The sequence below is a fragment of the Cavia porcellus genome, unplaced genomic scaffold (assembly GCF_034190915.1).
Source record: "Cavia porcellus strain 051 isolate PalLab524CR breed Dunkin Hartley unplaced genomic scaffold, mCavPor4.1 scaffold_29, whole genome shotgun sequence".
Classification (NCBI taxonomy): domain Eukaryota; kingdom Metazoa; phylum Chordata; class Mammalia; order Rodentia; family Caviidae; genus Cavia; species Cavia porcellus.
In genome coordinates, this window is record NW_026947512.1 from 21321113 (window position 1) to 21345804 (window position 24692).

At 42.2% G+C, this 24692-nt stretch overlaps 1 protein-coding gene and 1 long non-coding RNA gene across 3 annotated transcripts; one reads left to right on the forward strand and one right to left on the reverse strand.

Annotated features, from left to right (window-relative positions):
- Nucleotides 1–1064: 1064 nt before the first annotated feature.
- LOC134473973 (alpha-1,3-mannosyl-glycoprotein 4-beta-N-acetylglucosaminyltransferase C-like) lies at nucleotides 1065–15305 on the forward strand. Of its 2 annotated transcripts, none has more exons than XM_063239973.1 (2): nucleotides 1065–1216; nucleotides 13753–15305. In XM_063239973.1, exons 1-2 carry the CDS (start codon nucleotides 1072–1074, stop codon nucleotides 14886–14888), a joined length of 1281 nt encoding a protein of 426 aa, XP_063096043.1. In that variant the 5' UTR covers nucleotides 1065–1071; the 3' UTR covers nucleotides 14889–15305. The 2 variants fall into 2 exon arrangements, 1 of the variants encoding a protein (XP_063096043.1); XR_010044488.1 differs by lacking the exon at nucleotides 1065–1216 and adding an exon at nucleotides 7352–7611.
- On the reverse strand, nucleotides 4804–6367 carry LOC134473994 (uncharacterized). The gene is made up of 2 exons (XR_010044523.1): nucleotides 6011–6367; nucleotides 4804–5311 (listed from the first exon to the last, which is right to left on the reverse strand). It is a non-coding gene; the product is annotated as an uncharacterized LOC134473994 (long non-coding RNA).
- Nucleotides 15306–24692: the final 9387 nt, after the last annotated feature.

Below are 24692 nucleotides of genomic sequence, written 5' to 3' on the forward strand. Positions count from 1 at the left end.
AAAGTTTGCCTTTGTAATCACAGGCTCCTTATATTATCATCAGAGCCCTTCAGTAATGTATACATTGCAGATATCTAAGTGTACACCCAAGATCACAGACTCAGGTCCAGCTGGACGAGCTCCAAACGCAAGCGTCATGAAAATCTTCCTACGGGGTCTCATCATGGTAGCAGCAGCGGTGCTTCCAGCCTTTTATTTTATTAAGGAAAACCCTTTTGACATCACAAGTTTCCTGACCTTGGTGAGTACCAGAAATTTAGAATACAGCCAAGTTAAAATCCTTGGGCTGAAAGACAACATTATCTCGAGAGTCCATCTGTGGGAATTAGTCACAAATAATGTAGACACTCAAAGAAGAAAGACAGGAATAGTTCAGGATTCCATATATCCTTTTTCTTTGGTGAATTCAGTAAGGATGATGACCCTCTAGCACACTGAAAATTTGGAGCTGGGAAGGAATAACATTTAATGTTTTGGTAGAAATGGTTCTTACAGTAATTCATAACACAGAAAATATTCCTTGTTTTATAAGTTGCCCACTCTAAAAAAATGTCCCTTGGTTTTCAAAGTTATATGTTTTAATCAGTGTTACCTCCCAAACCCTGAGGGGTTACATCATTTCTACAGGCCAAGAAATCTCTTTAAGAAGTAAAGGAATCTTTACCACAACACAGAAAAAGGCAAAGAGGAGAAGGGAGGAGGTGAATGAATAGAAAGATTTATTTTGGACACCAGAATGGTATTACCTGGCCCCCAGTATCTCTCACAGTTAACATGTGTGACGACCCTTATGGGGTTATGACCTGTATCAGGCTATAAGCATAGGGATAATTATTCCCTGCATCTTAACCAGAGAGGTAGAGGAATTCTAGCTCCCTAAGCCCAAGATCCATAACCTATACAGGAACCCTAACGAGAGAAGACACAGAGACTTAAACTGAGCCTGAGCAGCCTTCCCTGTGTCCTGGAAATGTTTTCATTATGCTGTGCAAAGGGGACCACGCAGCCATTATTCCCAGAGGTGATGAATCATAGAACTGAGTCTCGCTCTTCTCTCAGGAGGAAAAGGAGATGGTAGCTTGGCAGAGAGCCCGGATGCAAATCAACCCTGGCATGACAGAACACCTCAAGAGCTTCAAAGACATGCAGAGAAACTCAGAGCCACTCAAAAATGTGAACACTCAGATCTTGATTGGAGTCCCTCCTCTTGAAAAAAGTGAGTGAAAAGGCACCCAGGAGAGGGAGGGGAAGAGAGGGAAGGCAGATAGAAAAGAAAGGAAACATACCAGGATTTTAGACTGCAATAGAAAGTGGGGCTGAGTCTGTTCACTCCCCATTGCTTCTGCAGGTGAAGTTAGGGAGACACTGAGAAAAGTCCAGGAAGAAATGATGGAAGAGGGATAAAGTCAGGTAAAAACAGAGTCTTGAAAGAGCAATCTCAGGGTTAAATGGGGCTCCAGATACCCGTTAGGCCTTACTATCCCAAGTGTAGTTTATGAAAGACAGCAGCAGTGTCTGGTAGTTTGTTAGAAACATAGAATGAGCTAGAGTGATGGCAACCGCCTGTATCCCAGCTACTCAGGAGGCTGCGGCAGGAGGATCTCAAATTCAAGACTAACCTGGTCAGTGCAATGAGACCCTGCTTCAAAATAAATATTCAAAAAGGACTGGGGATGTAGTTCAGTCCTGCAGGGCTTGGCTGGGTATGTGAGGCCTCGGGCTCAGTCCTCAGTGCCACAGAGGAAAGAATAGGAGACAGAGACAGACAGACAGACAGACAAGAATCCTAGGCCAAACCTTGACCTGTAGAACCAGAACGTTCACTCTGAACGTAGTCCAAAAGAATGATGCAGACACCAAAGTCAGGGGCCTGTACAATAAGAGTTTTGGGCACGATAAAACAGAGAATATAAAGTAAAAATAGCCTTTCTTCCAAGGATGTGGGGAGAAGTCCATGACCGCCAGCGGCGTGGCTTTCTCTGGCCGGAACGTGGGGCATGGAATATGCATATAACCTCTGACCGGGGGTGGCACTCAGGGCGGGCATTGATGAAGTGCGAGGAACTGAGTGGAATTTTCTTCCTGTGCAAACAGGAAGGGGAGTTGCAATTAAGGCTGGGGAAGAAGCAGGAAGTGGTAGGCGTTTCCACTTCGGCCTTCCACCACCTTAGACCACTGCCATAACCATACAGTAATTTATTCTAGAGCAGGAACCTTTGATACAGTACTTTCATAGATCTGAAGCGCAGGACCTGATCCTGAGACGCAGAGCAGAGTTAGACTCGGCAGTGCACGCCTGTAATCCCAGCACCTGGGAGTCTGAAGCAGAAGGATCGCTGCAAGTTCAAGGCCAGTCTGAGCTACAGAGTGAATTTAGGGCCAGTCTGGACTACACATAGTAAGTTCAAGGCCAGCCTGGATTACACAGCAAGACCCTGTTTCAAAAACAAAAACACAAAACAGCAGAGCAGACCTGAGAAGTTTCAGGTCAGCAAAATCATTCAATGTTTTGTCGATTCTCCGTATGGTAGAGACCCTGTCCCCCATTTTTGTGTGAGCTGTCCTGACAGTCTTTGAAAACTACACTTGTAGGAAATGAACATAGTCTCATTGGAAGTCACTTCCACTCAATATATTACAATATATTCTGCATACCGAGTAAAACATGGAAGTTCCTTTTTTCTTTTTCTTCCCTGCTCCTCTCCCCTCCCCAAGTCTGATGTCTTCTGCCACTCACTATAGACTATGTGTATGGGATCAAAAAGATCATTTTATATGCACTGTTATCTCTTTTTTCGTTCTTCAACACGTACGTGTCTTGGAGAGTCTTCTCTTGCTGAACTCCTTAACTCAGCATAACATAGATTTCTTTTTTAAAAAGCAACTAACCATTTCTCAGTGATGAGCACTCAGTTATTTCCAACTTTTTATATAGTAAAAAGTCTCAATTTTTGTTCCTATGTAAAAATATTTCTATGAGAAATACAGTCAGATAAGAAGCCAATGGGTCTAAGGACACGTGTACTTTAGATTTTGATTGATACCACCAAATTGCAAAGACAGAAAGCTACTGCTTTATGAGTATCTGTTCCTCACTGTCCTGCCAGCACTGTTCTTTGCCAATTTGAAAAAACAACTGATTTTGTGACATTTGTTATCTAGTAGTCTTGTCTGTTACTAAAAGTTGAGTATTTTTTATAAACTTAAAAGATATTTATGTTCTTTTCTTTTCTTTTCTTTTTTGGTCTTTGAGACAGGGTCTCACTATGCAGTTCAGGCCTGCCTTGAGCTCACTTTGTAGCCCAGGCTGGTCTCGAACTCTCAACAGTCTTCCTGCCTCAGCCTCCCGAGTGCTGGGATTGCAGGCATGAGCCACCACGCCCAGGTGTTGTTCACTTTCTGTCAGACTGGTTTTTTTTTTCTTTTTGGTGCTGGGAATTGAATTCAGGACCTTGCACTTGTGAGGCAGGCGCTGTACCTCTGAGCTATCTCCCCAGCCCTTTATTGTTAATATATAGCAATTATTTATATATTTGAAATATTTGTGCCTTTTTCTCTTCTTTTTTGATAGAGTCTTGCTATATAGTTCAGGCTGGCCTAGACTCTGTAGCCCACGTGGGCCCTGTACTCACAGTGATCCTCCTGCCTTAATCTCCCAAACACCAAGATTATAGGTGGATACCACCACACCCAGTTTTGTGCCTAACTATCTACTTCTTTGCTACTTTTGTCTGTTCATGATTTGTTTATTTGTTTTTGAGACAGGGTCTCACTGTGTAGTGTAAACTGGCCTTGAACTCACTTATGTAGCCCACACTGGCTTCATGATAATCCTCCTGCGTCAGCCTCCTGAGTGCTGGGATTACAGGTATGCACCACCACACCCAGTTCTTTTGAACACTAAAATTTTGGATCAGACTTGAGTTGTGAATATTGCTTGAGCAAAAACTTACTCTCCAGAGATAATTTTCAGAAAACTTGTATATATTCTTCCACTATTCTTATGATTTTGCTTTTGCAAATACAAATATGTTATATGGTAAATTTTAGTTTTAAATAAGATATACTCTAGATAATCAACTTTCTTTACATTTGGAAATCCTGTGACCTCTACTGTTATGAAAATTCTGTGTTCACAGGTTTATTTATGGAAATCATTTTATTCTATTGACCTTTTAAATATCCTATACTGATTCTATAAGATCCGAGCTGCTAGTGCTGTATTGTATATTTGTTACATTCTCCCTCCCCTGCCTACATATTTTTGTGCTCTTTCATAGTTTCTTGGCTATTCTTTATTTTGTTTTTCTAGATGAATTTTTTAGTTTGTCAAACTTCATGAAAAAATACTGTTGTTTGGAATTGCATAAAATTTACAGATAAACTTGGAGTTAATTGATATCTTTACCAAACTGAATCCTACTATCAAGAAATATATTATGTGTCTATGTAATTTAGATTATCTCTTATGGTTTCATCAAAGCCCTACCACTTTTTTTCAGGTCTTCCATGTTTCTGATTAGACACAGTTTGCTGTGCGTTACAGTTCTGCATAATGTGTGTCTTCCTTTTCTGTTACGTGTCATAATTGTCTATTAAAAATCTGGAGGGATGCTAATACTGTTTGGCTGTTGATCTTATACATATCATGTTAACTCTAATAGTTCCTAGTAGGTTCTAATAGTTCCCTAGTAAATTCTCTTGTGTTATTTATATAGATCGTTGTTATTTAAAAGAGTGTTATCTTTGTTTCTATTGAATACTTGTATCTTTCTGATAAGATTATATCCAAAAGATGAGAAGTATAAAACAAAAGAGGCCTTTATTCTGAGACCGCGGAGAGAGAAAACCAAAACACCCCCAACCGCTGGAGTCCAGCTTTCTCTCTGGCAGACACGTGGCATGGGGGGTATATAAGTAGCCTTGGTTTGGGGTGGAAACTTAAGGGGGCATTAGGGATGCACGGGTAGCCCATTGGTCTTTGTTTGGCACCATAGGTAAATTCCTAGGGGTGGGGAAGATGGAGTCACTGGTAAATTCCTAGGGGTGGGGGAGATAAGAGCTCCTTGGTTCTGCCTCTAAGGCTTTACCGGCTACAGTGTTCTGTCTGGGCAAAAACCCTTTCATATCCTGTCTTATGATTATTATTATGAAAAGGGGCAAAGATTTCTCTCTTTAACTACTTCCTGCTGGCAGAGGGCACTGTACTGGAGTCTAGGGAAGTCGACGGGATGATGATTGATGCCCAGGTAGACGCTGGTACCAGGTGTTTTAGCCGGAACAACTTGACTGGTGATGCACGTATGTTAGACTGGAAAAACAAAGAGACAAGATATGAGGAGGCATGGCACTATCATATTTAAGGACCCAGTGAGGTAGAAGGAAGGACACCTTTGATTTAGACATGTCATTATATCAGGATGACGTTGAGGTAGAAACATTTGCATGGTAAGGCAGAATTCTGAAAAATAAATGTGGGTTTATGAGGAGTCAAGTTATGAGAGGTGATTACTCCCTTATCTGAAAGGGTAAAAGTTAAGAGGGTAGGTGTATAAAACTTGTCTCCGGCCCAGGAGTTGAACTAGAAAAAAATAGGGGGAGCAGGGAAGGCGGTGGCTGTACCAGTATAGGGAAGGTAAGGGCTTAGGCTTTCAAGGATGTCACATTTAACCAGACAGCTGAGGGTAGAAAGAACTGCGACAGTCATCACATAGAACCTTATGAAGATTATCTTACACATGATGTGGGAGTCTTTAGGAAAGACTGTCAAGAGTCCTGCTGTTTGAAGAAGGTCTCTACCTAAAAGGGGTGTGGAACATGTTGGGATTATTAGAAAGCTATGAGTAAAGAAAAGTCTGGAATTGACATGAGACAGGCCCAGTTTGCAAAGGCTGGGTAGGCTGGCCGTCAATGCCCACAACAGAAATCAAGGACTTACTACAAGATCCTGAAAGTTCAGGAAGTACACTATAAGTCACCTCCGTATCTACAAGCAAAGATATTATCTTACCTGAGACCTCCAGTGAGACTCAGGGCTCTGACAAGGTTATGGGAGTCAGGGCTGTGAGCCTCGAACCCCATCAATCTTCCACAGCAAGTCCAAGCAGATCAGTCAGTGATGAATCTGGCATTGATGGAGTCTCCTGTGAGGGTGAGGAATTAGAGGATGATTTACCTGCTCACTGGCAGCTAGGACAGTCGCTCTTCCAATGGCCCTTAACGTTGCAGTAGGGAAATGGCCCTGGGGGAATGCCAGGGTTGGGGCAATCTTTTGCCCAATGTCCTTGTTTGCTGCATTTAAAGCATGGTCCGGGTGGGACGTGGGCAGCCACACCTTGTTTCGGATTTCTTGTCCTGGGATCCCCAAGTGCCACTGTTAAGAGATCAGACTGATATTTAGCAAACTATTTTTTGAGCTTGTTTTTCCTCTTTTTGAATTTTATCTCTGTTGTTGAAGACATGGAAAGCTAACTTAAGAAGATCCCCTTGCGGAGTTTGAAGGCCATGTTCAACCTTTTGTAGTTTTGCATGACTATCAGGAGCAGACTGGGAAATAAGAGTTAACAACAATTATCCCTTCATGAGAGTCTGGGTTTACATTAGTGAACTTAATTAAGGTTTCCTGAAGCTGATTTAGGAACACAGCTGGGTTTTCATTAGCCTCCTGGACCTGTTCTAAAAGTTTGTTATAGTTAGTATGTTTGTGACCAATCTTATTAAGGCCCACAATTAGACACACAATCATTTTATGTAATTTTGTTGAACCTTCACCATTTTGATAGTTCCAGTTAGGATCTTGTTCTGGCACAGCTGTAGGCCCAGGGTCATTATCAGCAGTGTTCACCTTATGTCTGTGATTAGCTTGTTCTTGAGTTGCCTGTCACAGCTGAGTTTGCTCTTGTGAGCTGAGAGTGGTATTTAGAATCACATAAACTTCCTTAAAATGTAAATCATAACAATTAGTTATAAATTCAAATTGCCTGAATAATTCTTTTTTTTTTTCACTACCAGAGATTGAACTCACAACCTCACACTTGCAAAGCAGGCGCTTATGCTGCTGAGCTAAATCCCCAAGCCTGCCTGATATAATTTTGTGGGTCAACAGAGAAGCTACCTAATTTATGAGTAATCTGAGATAAGTCAGAAAGGAAGAAAGGCACATGTATATTAACAAGTCCCTTGGGGCCAGCTTGCTCCCAAAGTGGTAGCAGAGATTGAGGAGAATATTGCAGAGTAGATGGCCATTGGGCAGCCATCCATCCGGTAGGCACGTGTGAGCAATTATCTGTAGAGCGGCTACAAAGCGGCTGCCGGTTAACATGGGATGAGGAAACACAGACAGTTGGTGCAGTTGGCGCCTCACTGTGTGCCTTGCAGCAATGAAATTGCTGTCCACAGCACAGTCATGTGGTCCACAACAGGGTGGCTGTTACTGATCACAAGAGGAGCCACAAGGGGGTGGCCATTGACCGTGAGATCCATCCCAAGATGGCGGCACCCTTTCACATGGCAGAGGGCCGCAACATGATGACGGTCCCTGGCACAAGCTGCAACAGTCACGCGGCTTGCCGGAAAGATATAGTGACCGAGACCTAGTATGGTGGACTGGAGGTGAGAATGCCGTAGGGGACAGAGAATTTTCAGGAGAGTAAGAGGTCGGAGACTGCAAGGAAGCGCTAACAGAGGGATTAGAGCTGCTGGGAGAGTTATGGGCCTCGGGAGAGGGAGGAGGATGGGATCACACAGCGGGAGATACAAGCGAGGAACGATTTTGGGGATGGGGAAGAGGCGGCCAATAGAAAACCGGGGGTACTTCGTCTAGCGGATCATGAGGGCAGGAGGGGAGAGTTTGCGGCACAGCAGAGTTAGCTAAAAGTACCTGGGTGGGGGTACAAGATTTAATGAGAGACAGGCACGTTCTCAGAGCAAGAAAAGCCTGTATGTAAGGGATCTTTGTTAACTTGTCACCAGTTTGGCAGAAATCATACAGATTTTTGAGACTATAGGGGTCAAATGTCCCCCCTTTGGGCCATGGGCTGCTGGTAAGTGGGTAGGTCGGCCAAACCTCCTGGCAGTAAAAAATTAATTATTTAGTTTTTATGGTGCTTTTAATTTTAAGAAAAAGCATTCCCATGACTAATTCAGGCAAGAAACAAGCTGTGGTCCAGAGGTTGAGCCATCACTCATCCTGTGGCACTGAATGGTGGTTAGGGTTCCAAAAACTCGTATTTTCCAGTCGTCACTGAGAGATCTACAAGTGGATTCCATGTGGGTTCAGTAACAGTTCTGCCCATGAGAGTGTGAAGCTCCAAGGGACATAAGGATCTTACAGTGTGGGCTGGCCCAGGAAAACTCTGCCTTGGGCTATCCGAACCCAAAGGATGTGAGAGTTTTCGAGTGTGGACACAGGTTGCCCAGAACAACCCTGCCCTGGGCTGTCTTAAGGACATGAGAGTGTCACGAACCCACGGAAAGGGGGGAAAAACTTGCCTGGGGCTGAGCCCAGTGCCAAAGAATTCTTCGGAGTTTGCTCACCTGAGATAAATCGGGCCAGTGTTGTGTGCTAGCAGTTGGCGACAAATTAAGCAGGTCCCGGGAGACGAAAAGTGGAGAATTAATCCAGGATGTGATTCAGGTTCGTGAATTGGCTGGGGACTCGAACTGGGTGTGCCCCAGGAGTCAATTGCCTGCCAATGGAGTCATGGCACCAAATGATAAGATTATATCCAAAAGATGAGAAGTATAAAACTTTATACTTAAAGAGGCTTCATTCTGAGAATGCGGAGAGAGAAAACCAAAACACCCCCGACCGATGGAGTCCGGCTTTCTCTCTGGCGGACACGAGGCGTGTGGGGTATATAAATAGCCTCGGTTTGGGGTGGAACCTAAGAGGGCATTAGGGATGCGCAGATAGCCCATTGGTCTTTGTTTGGCGCCATAGGTAAATTCCTAGGGGCGGGGAAGATGGAGTCACAGGTAAATTCCTAGGGGTGGGGGAGATAGGAGCTCCTTGGTTCTGCCTCTAAGGCTTTACCAGCTACAGTGTCCTGTCTGGGTCAAAACCCTTTCACTTTCATTTCTTGATTACATAATTTCACTGACCATTATTAGTTGAAGTAAGCATCTTTGTCTCATTCCTGTTTTCAGTGGGAATGCTCTCAAATATTTCATCATTAATTATATTTTGTTCAAATCAATTTTATTTCAAAGATTTAAAAAGCCACAATTTCAGAACACATCAATCAGAAGGCAACAATGGTACATACACTGTGCATTACCATCCCCAAATCAATCACCCAGAGCACAGGACATCTGCATTCAATTGTCTCAGCAGTACCAGCACAAATCTTTCTCTTCAATGAACTCAGAGAAATCAGTTAGTATAACCATCTTAAGTATCTTTTTATATACATATACATATATATGCATATACACATATTGTTTCTTTCAGTTTCTCACACTAGTGATACAACACAATATTTACACATATGTGTCTGATTTATTTCACTTATGAGTATGGTCTCAAGTTGCATCCATTTACCTACAAAAGTCTTTCAGTTTATTTTTCTTTATGGCTGAGTAATATTTCATTGTATAAAATGCTACATCTTTTTTATCCATTCCTCAGTAGGTGGCATTTAAGTTGTTTCCAAGATCTAGCTATTACAAACTGTTCTGCTATGAATATAGGTGCACATATACCATGTGGTAACTTCTTTTATTATGATATCCCCATAGATTTTTCATTTTCATTGTCTAGAAATAAACAATATTCTGTGCTGTGTTTTAGGTTTATAATTTATCAAGAGCAATTTTTTACCTTGTAGTACTAATAATTGAACCCTAAGGTTCATGAATGCTAGGCAAGCTACCACTGAGGTACAGCTACCAGCTTTCTGTATTTTTTTTTTTTTACTCTTGAAACAGGGCCTTGGTAAATTGCCCAAATGGGCTTCAAACTTGAAATCCTCCTACCTCAGTTTCCCAAATAGCTCGGATTATAGGCATGCATCACCATGACCAGCCATTTGAGCTGTGGTTTCAATACCATAGATACATAATTGGTAACCTTATACTTTTTAAACACTATGTGCAATATGTATAATATACCAAAAAGTACAGAATGTCTGTGAACATCCAGGTTAAAAATAAAATTATACTAATAATTAAGTGCATCTCTGTATCCGTCCCCAAACAGTGAATGCCTCCTCGTGGGTTTTGTTGTTGTTATTTCCAGTGTTGGGGACTGAACCTGCACCTTACACAGAGTAGCAAGGCTCTGCAGAGTCTATCTCAACTCTGACTTCTCTTTGTTTTCCCGTCCCGAGAGCTGACACTGCTTTGCATTTGATAGGCATCGTTCCCTTAAGTTTTTAAATAAACTTACTAGATGTGTAATCATTCTAAACCAATATTTTATTTGTTTTACTTGTTTTAAGCTTTACAAATGTAATACAAAGAGGCTGTGGATATATTTCAGTGATAAAGCTCTTAGCTGGCATGTGTAGGGACCCAGGTTGGGTCTCCAGCAGCAGAAAAGAAAAAAAAAAAACCCAAGGTATAATACTGTATGTATTCCTTCCAGAACTCACTTTCTTTCACTTGATGTTATGTTTATGAAATTCTGCTCCCTTCCTTTTCACTTAATATCTTTTTGGGGGCAGGAATAGAATTCAGGACCTCCCACTTGCAGGCAATTGCTGTGCTGCTGAGCGGTGCCCCGGCCCATTCCTTTTCATTTGCTGCCATACAGGCATTACGCTGTGTAAGAACCAAACATTGTCATGTTCAGCCCACCCTTGACGGAATGGCCAGTGGCAATATTTTGATCCATTCTCCTGTTCATGGGTACTTAGGTTAATTCCAATTTTTCACTATTCCAAAAATGCTGCTATGAATATTTTTGTATAAAAATCCTAATGAACATTCATGAGAAATTCTCTAGGATACATCCCTAGAAGCTTTGTTGTTCATAGTGCTGGGGATTTAGCCCAAGGCCCTCTGACTCACTCACAGACACACACACACAAACATACACACACACACACACGCTCATTTTATTTATTTATTCATGTATTTTGAGATAAGTTACTAAATTGCCCAGGCTATGGGTTCTGAGACTCCAACAGCTCCCTGAGAGAATGTCCCAGAGTCCTACAGGACTGCCTTGTGGCAGGGTACACGTGGGTCAGCTGTCAGGACAGGGTCACAGACCAAGTAATCAATTGATGCACTAGAGGGGCACTGCCTTGATTCAGAGCAAGGGGTACTGTGCAGGTGATAGTGCCCTGGGGGAGTGGTGCCTGGGGCTCTCTCAGGCAGGAGTGGTTCCACCTGGTGTTCAGTACAGGAAGCCTTAACCACTGAAATAAGTGGAAGACTTGTGCCGGGTTCTCTCTGCACAGATGCAGAAAAGCTGAGAATGCAGCTACTCATGACCCAGTCCTGAAATAAAACCATGGGTCAGGAGATGTCAGATTTGTCAGCTCATCAGTCAGTCAGAGAGAGGGAAGTGACTTCTACATGTAAGAAACTTCTACATGAGGGGATGTATATTTCTGCTTAAGAGAAAGCGTGCTCCACTTTAAATAGGTTACAACAAGATAGCCAGAGTAGCTCTCATTACCCTCGCCCTCCTCCTATCCTTGACCCCACCTCTTACCTCTTGGAGAAGTCTGACACCTATTCTCTGTGTCTCCAGAACTTATAGTCCCTTTTCTGGGTAAAGACAGACTGTCCATGCCCTGGTCTAGTTATAGCCTCTCCCTGTTTGTACCAGGGTCCACCTCCTCTTAACGATTGCAGGGACTGTCACTCAAGTGAGTTCTAGCTCCTGGACCATTGATTTTTCCCTTTCTTTCTCGAAATATGCCTCAGCTTTTGTAATCTTGTTTTTTATGTTTTTTTTTTTTTTTTTTTTTAGACAGGGGCTCTCTATGAAGTACAGGCTGGCCTTGAACTTACAGTCTGCCCCAGGTAGCCTCCTCCTGCCTTAGCCTGCCTAGTGCTAGGATTACAGGAGTGTGCCACCGTGCCCTAAAACTTTCTCTAACCTTCATAGAAAAAAGAAAACCTCTGTTAACACAATACTATTTCCTTTTGAGACAGGGTCTCACTCTGTAATTCAGTCTGGTCTTGAACTCACTATGTAGTCTAGGCTGGCTTTGAATTGATGGCAACCCTCCTGCTTTGGTTTCCTGAGTATTAGGATTACAGGCATGCCAAGGTAACACTACATATTTATGCTCTCATAATTTCACCAAAATTATTCTTGTCTGGGTACCTATGGCTTCCACATAGACATATCCAATAATCTGCTTCCAATCCCCAACTTAACATGCCATTTAACCCAGTAAATCATCCTCTTCTTTCTGCATTCCTTCCATTGCTTCTAGGATTCCAAACTCTTCTGGTTCTCCTCCAGATTTACTGCTAGATATTTAGTCTAGTTTGCTGTTTGATCTTCTCTTCAATCTGTAAATGCTGACTTAGGACAAGAACTCAGACTTTAGATAGACTCAATATCTTGGTGACCTTAGCTATCTAATTACCACGCACATATAACTACATTCAAAATCAAAGCACTGTCCTGAATCTCTCTGTAGAGCTGAAAAGCCTGCAACTGGTGATATGTATCCTTTGTTCATCACAGCTACCCTTCTGGCATCTGTTACAGAGGTTTATGGCTCGGGAACATGTGGCCTTCTCTTTGTCTACTCAGTCAGGACTTTGCAACTTCCCTTGCTGAGCCAGCTTCACTTTGGACAAGGTGCTCTCCTGCATACATAATCTGCAATGGTATTAAATAAAAAAAGACAAACCTTAGCACAGAATTATCCTTTCCTGACTTTAAGAACTCAGAGGACAAAGATAAATTGTTTATCATGTCAATTAAATAAGTTCAGGAGCACTTAAGTTTGTGGGTAATGTATGTATCTCTTCTAGGGGAACTGCCGTAGCACATGCCTTGTGGCCTTTTTATTTCTGAGCTCTCTTTCAAGAATCAGAATGCAGAGGCGTCTCCTGGTGACAAATGCCGTAGCCTGCTGTGCATCTCTTTTTCTCCGTTGCCTAGAGGTCTGACATCCTCTCTAGCCCAAGGGGGCACACCTATGAGCCCCTCCTGGCAGAAAGTCTACTTTACTTAGACAGAAACTCTTAGCACTTTTACCTTAGAATGCATGTTGCCATCAGCAGCTCCTTCGTGGTTACTGGCCCAATAGATTTGGAAATGGTTCTATAACTGTAATTTTCCAGGTGACCACCTCAGGGCCTACTTTGCTTCTTTGCATTAGGTGCCTCTGAACTTAGAATTTCTGAAAGGCTTTTTGTAGAAAAATGTGCCTGTGCAATTGTTTTCTCTTCTGCATCATCTGGGCAATGAATTCCTCTGCCTTAGATTCCTCCATCAATCTTGTCCCATATTCTATCTTTCAGGAATCCTTCAAATATGACGGTTCTTTCAGGGCAAGGTCACTAAGATTTTCAGTGGGATTTGGGGTAAAAAGGAACATAGATGTAAAAGCTTAGTTTATCATTTTTATCCATTTTCCCACAATAGTTTTAATTTTAAAAAAACTCTCAACCGTGACCAGGTAATAATTTTGAATATGGTTCATACTCAGTGCTGGGGGAGAAAATGCACAATAAGCAGATGAGCACAGAGACCTATGAGTGCATCATAACCTCCCTTAGCAACCACATTTCCATTTCTCTAAACTGATAAAGTTCCTGTTTTCTCCCCAATCCTAGAACTGCTGACCATAGGGATTTCCTCGGTGCTGCGTCCCCAAAAGAGCTACCTCCTGGACACCCTACAATCTCTCTTCTTTGCTTCTTCCTCAACTGAGCAGAAACACTTCATCGTTCTGGTACACCTGGCAAGTCCCAACCCCAAGTGGCTCAGTCAAATAACCTCCAACATCTCAACCCTCTTTAAACCACATATCCAGGCCAGAAAGCTAGTAGTGATCAACACATCTGGCAAAAGCTACCTTCCTCTGAAGAACCTCAGGAAAAGGTTTAGTGACAGCCCTGCCTTTGTAGCTTATAGCTCCAAGCAGAACATGGATTATGCCTTCCTCATGAACTTTGCTACCAACTACTCTGACTACTTCCTGATGATTGAAGATGATGTGAAATGTGTCCCTGGATTTTTCACCCAGATTGCTAATATATTGTCTGCCTGGGAAAGAAAGTTTTGGGTGACTCTGGAGTTCTGTCCACAAGGCTTCGTTGGAAAACTCTTTCATGCTAGCGACCTCCCCTACTTTGTTCATTTCCTTCTCCTCTTTTACCAAGAAATGCCTTGCGATGACCTCCTTTCCCATTTTCTTAATCTTCTCAGGCAGCAAAAACGAATCCAATTCTCCCCCTCCCTCTTCCAGCATATAGGCAATTCCTCCTTGAAAAGCAAATTGAGTGGCCTCAAAGAAGCGGAGGAAAACTATATCAGCTGTCCCAGCAATCCTGCTGCCACCCTTTATACTAACCTGAAAATCACCAATGACTCCAGTGACTCCATTCTCATGAATGCCTACAGCTTGGATAAAAATTATGTTTATGTCAAGGAGGCAAAAGCTGGCAGCTATCTGACTGTGCTTTTGCACAGACCTGCCACAGTTTTTCATGTTCAAGTACTCACAGGCTCTGAATCAGAACAGGAGAATCATTTGGAAGAGGGACAAGTGGAAATAGGATATGATTCCACCAACAGAGTCACTGAGTGTGATGACTATATTCTCCTGGGGATGCTAGTAAATGGCACCCTGAATAAGCATGTGTTATCTGAAGACTCAGGGAAGAAGGTAAAATGTGTAAGGCTGCTTGTAACAGCCACTCAGACCTCTGGATTAATAGTGAGGCACATCAACCTCTGGGTGAAATAAAGTTTAAGTAGGATAAAGAGAAGCCATTAGAAATTCTAGATTGGAGGTAGAGTCAACAGAGTTAACAAAGCATTAAGCTCTTAAAGTTGTGAGTAAAATTTCTTTCCTGGGCCTTTTCAGGATTCTTAATACATTACATTGAAAGGCAGAGTGAAGGTAACATCCTCTTGGTCCCAGAGACTTAGGAGTGCGAAGAGGAAGCTTGTTTAATTTTTTTTTAATATTCTATCCCAATGTGTCTACCATTCAAAATTTTTTCCTTGGAGCAAGAATGCCAGATTTCTAAAAATAACAAGGATATGTGAGTGAGACTAACTGATGCTGAGATCATGAGTTCAATAACACATGAGAGAAAATTAAGCAAAGAAATGGAGTCATTAGAGGCTGGACTTCCTACATGAAAGGAGAAAGTAAATTAGCAAGGAACAGAACTCTTTTCTCTGTGGTCTCTTTTTTCCACTATAAAGTATTTATACATTCAACAAAGAGGGAGCACCTTACACGGTAGGCAGAGTCCTCTCTATAGGATCACATAACACACCAAGGAATTCCTTTTAAATTGCACTACAATTATTAAAAACAACTTATTGTGATTTCTGTAGCTCCTTTCTCAACACATTCTTATCTGGATGTAAGGCTGGAACCTGATTTGTTCAGCCTGAAACACTCTGTGTCCCTCCTGCTGGTCTGAATTTGGCTCCTTGACCTCCTTGACCTTCTGCCAACCTGAACTCAGGTTCCACCTCACTTTGACACTGGGAGACACAAGATGGAGCCAGCATGCAGCTGCTCTGAGTTCCCAGCTCAGTTGGCCCCTCTCCAAGATGGCTACTAGCTGATTGCCCTCTCCTCTCTGAACCCAAATAACTCACTAGCCACTGCCAACTGCTGTGTCCACTGCTCCGTTCCACTGGTGTGTTTCTTCATGGAGGCCTCTGGGGTTGTCAGCAGTCACTGAGAGTCTTTGGGTTTGAGCTGCCCCACCCACACAGTGAGTCAGGCCTCAAGGAGAGAGTACTGCTTCCCACCACTTCTTCATTGAAGTCTCTCTCTTTGCTCTCCCCTATGGCTCCTATTCTTGAGTCAGATCTTTGCTGGATCCCAGGGACCCACTTCCCTCCTCCTCCTCTTTTCACATTGCCATATTCCAGTGTCTGGACACCAAATCTCAGAGAGGCTATTTCTCTGCTCTTCACCACTCTGTCATCTTCCAGGAAGTCCCAAATCTTCATGGGTCAACACAGTCTTATCTGTGGGACTGTAAGTAACTTGGATAACTATAGCAAGGACTACTTTTTACATTTTACTAAGGAGACCTTCTTTATTCTCAGAAAAATCTGAGCTCTGAGCTCAACTGGTACGTGGTATCTAAGGATGAGGTTTTCCTTAGTTTGAAAATTATAATATGTAAAGTCAGAGAAAGGGGGAAAAGAGAAGGATCACTTTAAGAGGAATACTTGAAAAAAACTAAAGTCAAAAGCCAGACAATGTAGCTGAAGGAGTAGTAATCAAAATGATGAAAAAGAGTTGGAGAATTTGGAAGCAGGATAATGAGATGGAGATAAGAATGGAACATAGAAGCTTTGAAGGTATCAGATACAGAAGAATCAGACAAACCATGGAAGTATGCTGATCAGATCTCCCTCCTACTGTGGCCGGCATGACTGCCTGACAGACCCAAGGTTCACCATGTGGTCCACCTCAGTGTTAGTACCAAGGCAAAGCTTCCCACCAAAAATCATAATTGACCTTAGCAGGGTCCTAAACCAGACCCATTCTGCCAAGATGGGAGATTACTCTGGCTTTCTTTTTGTCTTTATCTTTCTTTTTTCTTTCTGCTTTTTAAAAAAACAGGATCTCTCTATATAATTCAATTGGCTTGAACTCACTATGTAGCCCAGGCTGGCCTCAAACTCATAGCAATCCTCCTGCATCAACCTCCCAAGTGCTGGGATAGCAGGTATGTGCCACCATACCTGGCTTCTCCTTTCACTTTAGTTTAAGAACTCCCTCTCAGCTTGTGCAGAAAAGTGTTGGAACCAGTTTTAGACTACAGTCCTAGGCACTGCAGGTGTAGACTACCTTCAGGTCTAGGCAACCTTCCCTTCTCCGTTCCCTTCCACAATTGTCTCACCTTCACCATACTCCAAATCCTCTCCCCACCTGCAGCTTCCCCTCCCACTAATAAGTCTATGGCTACTCTTGTTTTGGTGAAAGCTTGCAAAGTGTGAGCTAATGTGAGTTGTACCAAGAGCGATCTGAGAAACCAGATAATGAGATGAGGATTTAGGCTTAGCTTCCTCACAACCAGGGAGTAGTAGCAATAGAGGTTAAAATGCATCAATCAAAAAAAAGGCACAATCCTTGCACACTTCCTGGATCTGAGCCAATTTTTAGATTCATACTCATTGAAGATGTGACCAAGTCCTCAGAAGAAAGGAGCCGGCAACGCTGATATGATAGCAGTTCCCTCCTCCTTTGCCCCAGGTGACTCACAGCCATTTATGTAAGTGATTGTCCAGCTGGGGAAGAGGAATGCCCAAACACTTTCATGACTTTTGGACACGACCTAAGCTGATGCTAATATCCAGAAATTTATTAGCCTCCTGTTGAATGAAAGCGTAACATGGCCAGGTTATAAATGGAGTTTCTGCCAAAGTCATGTTTTCCTTGAGACAATTGTATCCTCAGAGCCATCTGATGGTCCTTTTCCCAGCCTACGTGTGTAATTGGAATTAATGGACTCAGCGGTTGAAGAAACTCTTGTAGGATCTTTGAGATGAGAGCTGTGGTAGTAAGGAAGACCATACAGGGGAAGATCAAGTCTCTGAAACTAATACCACGACTGGCCAAGATGTAAGTAAATGAAAGAGAGGCCCAAATTAGAGGATGATGGCACAGATTAGTAGCATAAGTGGCATATACCGTCCCTATATCTGTTTATGACAAAATTTGGGGGTGGTTTTTTGTTTATTTTGTTTTGAGACAGGATCTCACTATATAGTTCAGCTTGCTCTTAAACTCACTATATAGCCCCAGCTGGCCTCTAACTCACAAAGATCCTCTTGCCTCAGCCTTCCTAATGCTGAGATTATAGGTATGTGTTACCACACCCACTATATGACAAAATCTATCTTATTCATCACTCTGGGTCCTGCAGAAAACAGATTGAATCCTGACAAATGACCATAGACTATCACAAACACGTGCAATCGGTAGTTCTGGTCATAGTTGATGTCCTAAACATGGTATCATTGCTAAAATGGATCATTAAACCCATGGGTATATGCTGTGCAGCCATTGACTTAGTAAATGAATTTTCTAATTCGAATTACAAAAGAGTGGGAGCAATTCATGCTCATATGAGATGACAATACTCATTCGTATTTTGCTCAAACTGTGGTACCTCTACTTCCCTCTGTCATAATGCAACCCAAAGACAGTTGGGTGCCCCGCACATCCCACAGAGCATCACGCCAGTCCATTACATTGATACCATGCCAATTAGGCAGGACATGAAAGTAGCTTAGATGCTGGAGGTCTTGATAAGAGGGTAAAAGATGAACCCTGAAAAGACTGAAGTTTCTAGGAGTGAAGGGAAAGCTAACATAATCCTTTCAAAATAGAGACAGTTGCTACATTTGGTATTCCCTGCTATGAGAAAGGAAGTCCAGGGTCTTACAGACTTTTTACTGTTCTACAAGCAATAGTCATCACACCTAGAAATAGTTCTTCAGCTTATCCACTGGGTGACACTGAAAGCTGCTGGCTTTTTTTTTTTTTTGTCTTTTTCATTTTTACCGGTACCAGGGATCGAGCTCACGACCGCCTGCTTACAAGGCAGGTGCTTATGCCGCTGAGCTAAATCCCCAGCCCCAAGCTGCTGGCTTTTAAAGTGAGCTGCAGAGCGAGAGAAATCTTTGCAGCAGATCTAGGCTACAAGGCAAGAAGCTGTGCCACATGGGCTGTACATGCCAACAGGCCCTACAGTATCAGTAGTCACAGTGATTGGGAAAGATGGAGGACAGATTTTATAGCAAGCCCCTGTGGAAACATCGTAAAACAGCCTTCTAGGATTCTGGAGCAAACCCTTCTTATTTACAACCAAGACGTACATAGGCCTTTTGAAACACAGCTCTCGGTATGAAATTGAGCCTTCACAGATACAGATCACTTCAGCATGGAGCACACAGTGACTTGCACCCAGAACTTCCTGTGATAAGCTGAATTCTGTCACAAAGTTGAGAGTCATAAAGTCAGACATACTAGCCACAGTCCAGCAAAGGATAAAAATGATACAAGCAGGGCAGACTGCATAAACTCCATGAGAAGTCTGGACTTCTGTGTCACCTAACTTCCCACAAGCTCACATTTTGGCCTTATGGAGGGCCCCTATGGCCAGCTAGAGGATAAGACACAATCTTACTGTACATACAGGCCTGCTCTATGTGTGAGTAAATCCGAAAGTGAATACCGACTGTCACATTCAGAGAGGAATTTGACAGAGTAGAGAAGGATGATCTTCCCAATGGGAAGAACTCTGAATAGTATACCTGATCATTTTGCAACTCTTGGGCAGTGTCCAAAAGTCTGGTTGTCTGACAGAGGCCCAGAAGACTAGAGATAAAAAAGACTGGAATGGAAGAATTTGGAAGGGTATATCACTTTGGGCACAAAGTGTGAAGATTTTTGTATCACATGTTAACATCCATTGAAAGCATCTCCATGGAAAGGCCCTAAACAACCAACTAGACAAGGGACTCAGACAACTGACCTCAACCAGTCCAAAAGTGGTCCACCAAGCATATAAACAGAGTAGTTATGGTGGCAGACAGAGGACACGTATGGGCTTAACAGCATAAACTCTTGTCTTAATCTATCTGATCTATCTGCCACAGAGACCAATGTCATTCACCAGGAGGACCCCATTCCTTGTGTTGACTAACCAAACATAAAGTCCTTCCATCCTTAAGGGCCTTCTTCACAAAAAGAGATGATTATTTTGGTCATGGTTCATCCTTTCCTACCCACAAAATCTCAGCCAGCACCACTATGTAGGACTTATCAAGTGTCTTGATCATTCGCCATGAAAATCTACACAACATAGCATCCAACCAAGAGACCCACTTACCAGAAAACGGTACATAAGTGAACAACGGCCATAGGACCCGCTGGTAATGTATAACACACTATCCATAAGCAGCTATCCTCACAGGACATGCACCTTTCATTTAATGTACTGCTGAATTTCCATCTCAGAGATAACAGTATAAGGATAGTATGCGTCTTTGAGAGGGGGTGGGTTTTTTGTTTGATTTTGTTTTGTGAGAGAGGAGCTCACTATTTAGTCCAGACTGTCCTTGAACTCACTATGTAGCTCAGGCTGGCCTCAAACTCCAGACAATCCTCCTGCCTCAACCTCCCAAGTACTGGGATTATAGGTGTGTGCTACCAAGCCAGTGGTGTGCCATTCTTCAGCATGCAATATATGAATTGATTCAATGGCCTCTAATAGGTCCCTAAAAGAAGAATACATAGTCCTTGAAATGTAAGGTCAGGGCTGGGGATTTAGCTCAGTGGCATAAGCATCTGCCTTGCAAGCAGGGGTCGTGAGTTCGATCCCCAGGTACCTATAAAAAAAAATGTAAGGGCAAAAGCAAGAATGACTCCACTGACCATCACTCCAGAGACCCACTGGAAACTCTATATTTCTCACCTTTGCTGATCCCCCAAAGTGTTGTGCCCTTGTCAGATGAGGTGCCCTTAGTCAGCAAGAGTTTCACTGAACTATAAGTTACAGATGCCATCAGGGCATTTTAGATTTGGGGGAGGGGATATCAGGGACCAAACTCATAACCTGTCCTTGCCAGGCAGGCACTTATGCTGCTGAGCTAAATCCCAGGTCCCACATTTTAGATTCTTGTTTCTAGGAACTAGAATCAACATGGTGTAAGGAGTAATTGTTTCTGGGCAGCAGAAGGAGGGAGGAATACATAATGAAAACAGAAAAGAGTACAAGTGGAACCCAGGCCACTCACTGGGGCACTTGCTAGTACTTCACTACAACTGTGTATGGAGTACTTCCCATAGAAGCAAATTCACTTTGGAAGATCTATGGTTGACAAGAACTCAAGCCCCTTTAAAATATAGGTTCAGGTCACACCATCAGAGAAGACACTAAGACCTGCCAAGGTGATAACTGAGAATGAAAGAAATTTGGACAACAAAGGAGGGTAAAAATGAATACAGGCTGTGGCCCTGGGTGTAAACTGTAGCAATAAGGGCTATAGTTGCCTTATTGTAGGCCCTAGCAGGGAAAAGGCTAATAAAAAGAATAGAAGAGCTTCTGTCCAGCCTGTATGGACAAGCAGATCTGTACAATTAAGGGGGTGGACTGTGGCAGCCCTGGAAACGTACTCCTCAGATCTCCTATTACTAGAAGAGCAGTACACTGAAAGATTTAACTGCTGTCCAGCCAGGTAAAGTACTGTACTGATGCCAAAAATTCCTTCCCACTGACTGCTCCTCACTAATGACAGAGCACAGGTCAAAGGTCTAGTCGCCTGGAAGGACCATCAGTGTTAATAAGGCAAGCATCTTCTAGCAAGATCAGGACTCTTCCAAAGAGAAATAGCTTCAGTTTGAGGGTTCTCCACCAACCTGTCTGAACTTTTTTCAAAACTGCATTAAGCTATAACATACACTCCACTTCATACTCCTTTTTTTCATAGATGTCAAACTGACATTGCAACCTTCAAAGCTATCTTGCTACTTCCCTCAGAAAATCTCTTGTACCTTTGATTGTATCTTTTCATTGGCTTGTTAATGGATATAAGCTTATTCTCATTGCACTTTGGCCAAATTAGAATAAAAGCACTCTTTCCTAAGGTAGATGGCTACTGGTTTTAAAAACCCAAAGCACTGCTTTCAATGATGGATTTTAGCTCCCTGTTATTTCCTTTGTGCAGCACATGGTGTGTATAACCACACAGCTGTAGAGGCCCTGGTCTTACATATTCAGCAAATAGATGGGTACAATTCCGGCACAAAGTTGGCTCATTCCAGAAAATCCATTTTAAACAAGCAAAGAAAGAAAAATGAATTGCTATTTTAAAAGAGAGTTAATAGGTGTCAAGTTCTAGGCAGCTGGCTTGGATTCTAGTCATGGATACTCACTAGGCACTATGTATCCTTGGAGAAGAGGATAGATTCAGAAAAACTCAAACCATTCTTGGTCATAAAGTTGTGCAATGTAACAGGCTATTCCTGACCATATTAACTAACTTGGAACCTTTGACCCTATTGTTAGGATGGAAGGACAACTTACCAGCATATAGACTAAAGTCTATATATGTCTTTCACATATGCATACATAAAATCTGTAGATATCTCCCAGTTTACATGGGAAGAGGGCTAAGATCAGTGATAGAGAGCCTAGTACTCCAGATAGCTACAATGAGGCTAAAATCAATGTAACTTTTCCCAACACTGTTTAACTTTTTTTTTATCATTGGTACTGGGGGTTGAACTCATGATCACACACTTGCAAGGCGGGCACTTATGCTGCTGAGCTAAATCCTCAGCCCTTTTTTCTTTTTTATTTTGTTTTCAGGGATTGAACTCACGACCTCATACTGAGCTAAATTCCTGGTCCTACTTTCTGATATTTTCAAATGTCCAGTGTAGAACAAATGTTGAGTGGTCTATTCCAGAGTACCCAGCCCTGTTTTCAATAACTTCTTTTTTGTTTTTCACCTATTGTATTGTTCTCACCTGTCTTATTTTGGACTTCAATTTACTGAACACAGTTAATCCTCAGACAAATTAAATTGTAATAGTCAAGACAGCTGAGCTAAGTCTTTTTGGAGGGTTTGAACTGGAATCTGGGCACAGTGATATACCGTTGTAATTCCAAGGGTATAAGGGTAATCTCAGGAGGCAAGAAGATCACAAGCTTGACATTTAGCAAGATCCTATCTCTAAACAAATAGATAAATAAAAGAGAAAATCTGGTAACACAAACAACAAAAAACACAGTCAAAAGCAGGAGGGGGTAGCACCTAGCAATAACAGGCCCTTTAAAAAAAGGTTCTTGGAGGCTCCACCACCACCAGGGAGTGCACCCCCAAGTGAGCCAGGCTCAGGCCAGAGAAGAATCCCTGCCTCAAAATCCCTGCCACCATTGGGGGAGCATCAGTGAGCTGCTGCCCTGCACCTCTCTACCACCCTGGGAACCTCAGAGCAGAGACATCCAGATACCTAGCCCAATCTCCTGCACCACAAGATGGATAACCAGTGCAGGACATGCCCAGACTCAGTAACCAGTTGATTTGGAGAAACACAGGAAAATGTCAAGAAGAAGAAACAAAGTGCAATCTCAGAGCTCTAGCCCACCCAGAACGAATCCAGGAGACATAGACATAAAAGAAATTAGAAGTCACACACCTGAAATATGAAAGGATAGCAACTGAAGTAAAGAAATAGTGTAACGCTTACATTGTTTGGTTAACTTTACGTGCCTATATCAGGTAATCTGAGCAACTATCTAAAAGAAAACAATGTACAATATAATAACCGTTGTTGGTTTCCTACTGTCTTGTTTTGAAGCCCAATGTCATTCTCATTGTTTTGTTTTATAGTTTAGTTTTATACTCTTTTAAATAAAAAAAAAGAAGTTTTTCTTACCTTTATTTCTCCTAACATCATTTCCTCATCTTTAATCTGGAGAAAAAATAAACACATTCAATGGCAGTTGTGTGGACTCAATATAAATAATTAGCAAGAGACTTTGCATCACCATCACTACAATGTCTGATATGTGAGTTGCTCAATAAGTACTAATCTGTTGGCTCCATTTTTGTCTGCATTATATCATCAATGGTGCTCAAAGTGTTTAATAACCTAGATGAAACAAACACCCTCTAGTCATGACAGGCCCTGGTCCTGAGATGCAGGCAGAGTTCCAGAAGTTCCCTCCTATGTCTGGGTATGTCCATTTTGGGCAGAAGGAGTCCTTTGTCAGGGCTTGGATGAGGTAGCAAGTAAAAAGGAAAGAAAAGTAAAAAGCTTTTAACATATATTTTGTAATAACTCTATAAGATATTGCAGCATTACCCTGACTTCAAGGAGTTATCCTACAGAATATGCTCTCCGACCAAAAATAAATAAAACCATAAATCAGTAACTATTTAAAAGTCCCCAAATATTTGGAAGTCAACTAATACATTTCTAAATATCTCATACATGCAAAAAAAAAGCAAGCACAATAGAAATTAGAAAATATTTGACTGAAAAATAAACATATATCTAAATTTGTGAAATACAATTTAAGCAGCCCTTAAAATAAGATTATGGCTTTTCAGAGCTTATTTTAGGACTGGGTGTAGAATTCAGTGGTAAAGTACTTGCATAGCTTGTGAGAGGTTATCAATGCTAGAGAAAGCAAGCTAATTTTAGGAAAGGAAGTCAATATGTTAACCATTATTAATGACTATGAAACTACATATTGTAAACACAATAAAGCACTATCATACAACTTTAGAAAAAGCCAGGAGTAGTAGCACATGCATGTAATCCCAGCACTCAGGAGGCTGAGGCAGGAGAATCACTGTGAGTTCAAGGCCAGTCTGGGCTACCTCCGTGAGTTTAAGGCCAGCCTGCATCCTATAGCAAGACCCTGTCTCAAAAAAACAAAGAAAAGAACTAAAATTTAAAACACAAAACACAAAAACCATTTTGAGAATATCCAGTCCTAATGAGGGGACAACTGGATCTCTCATACCTTGTTGGTAGGAATTTGAAATG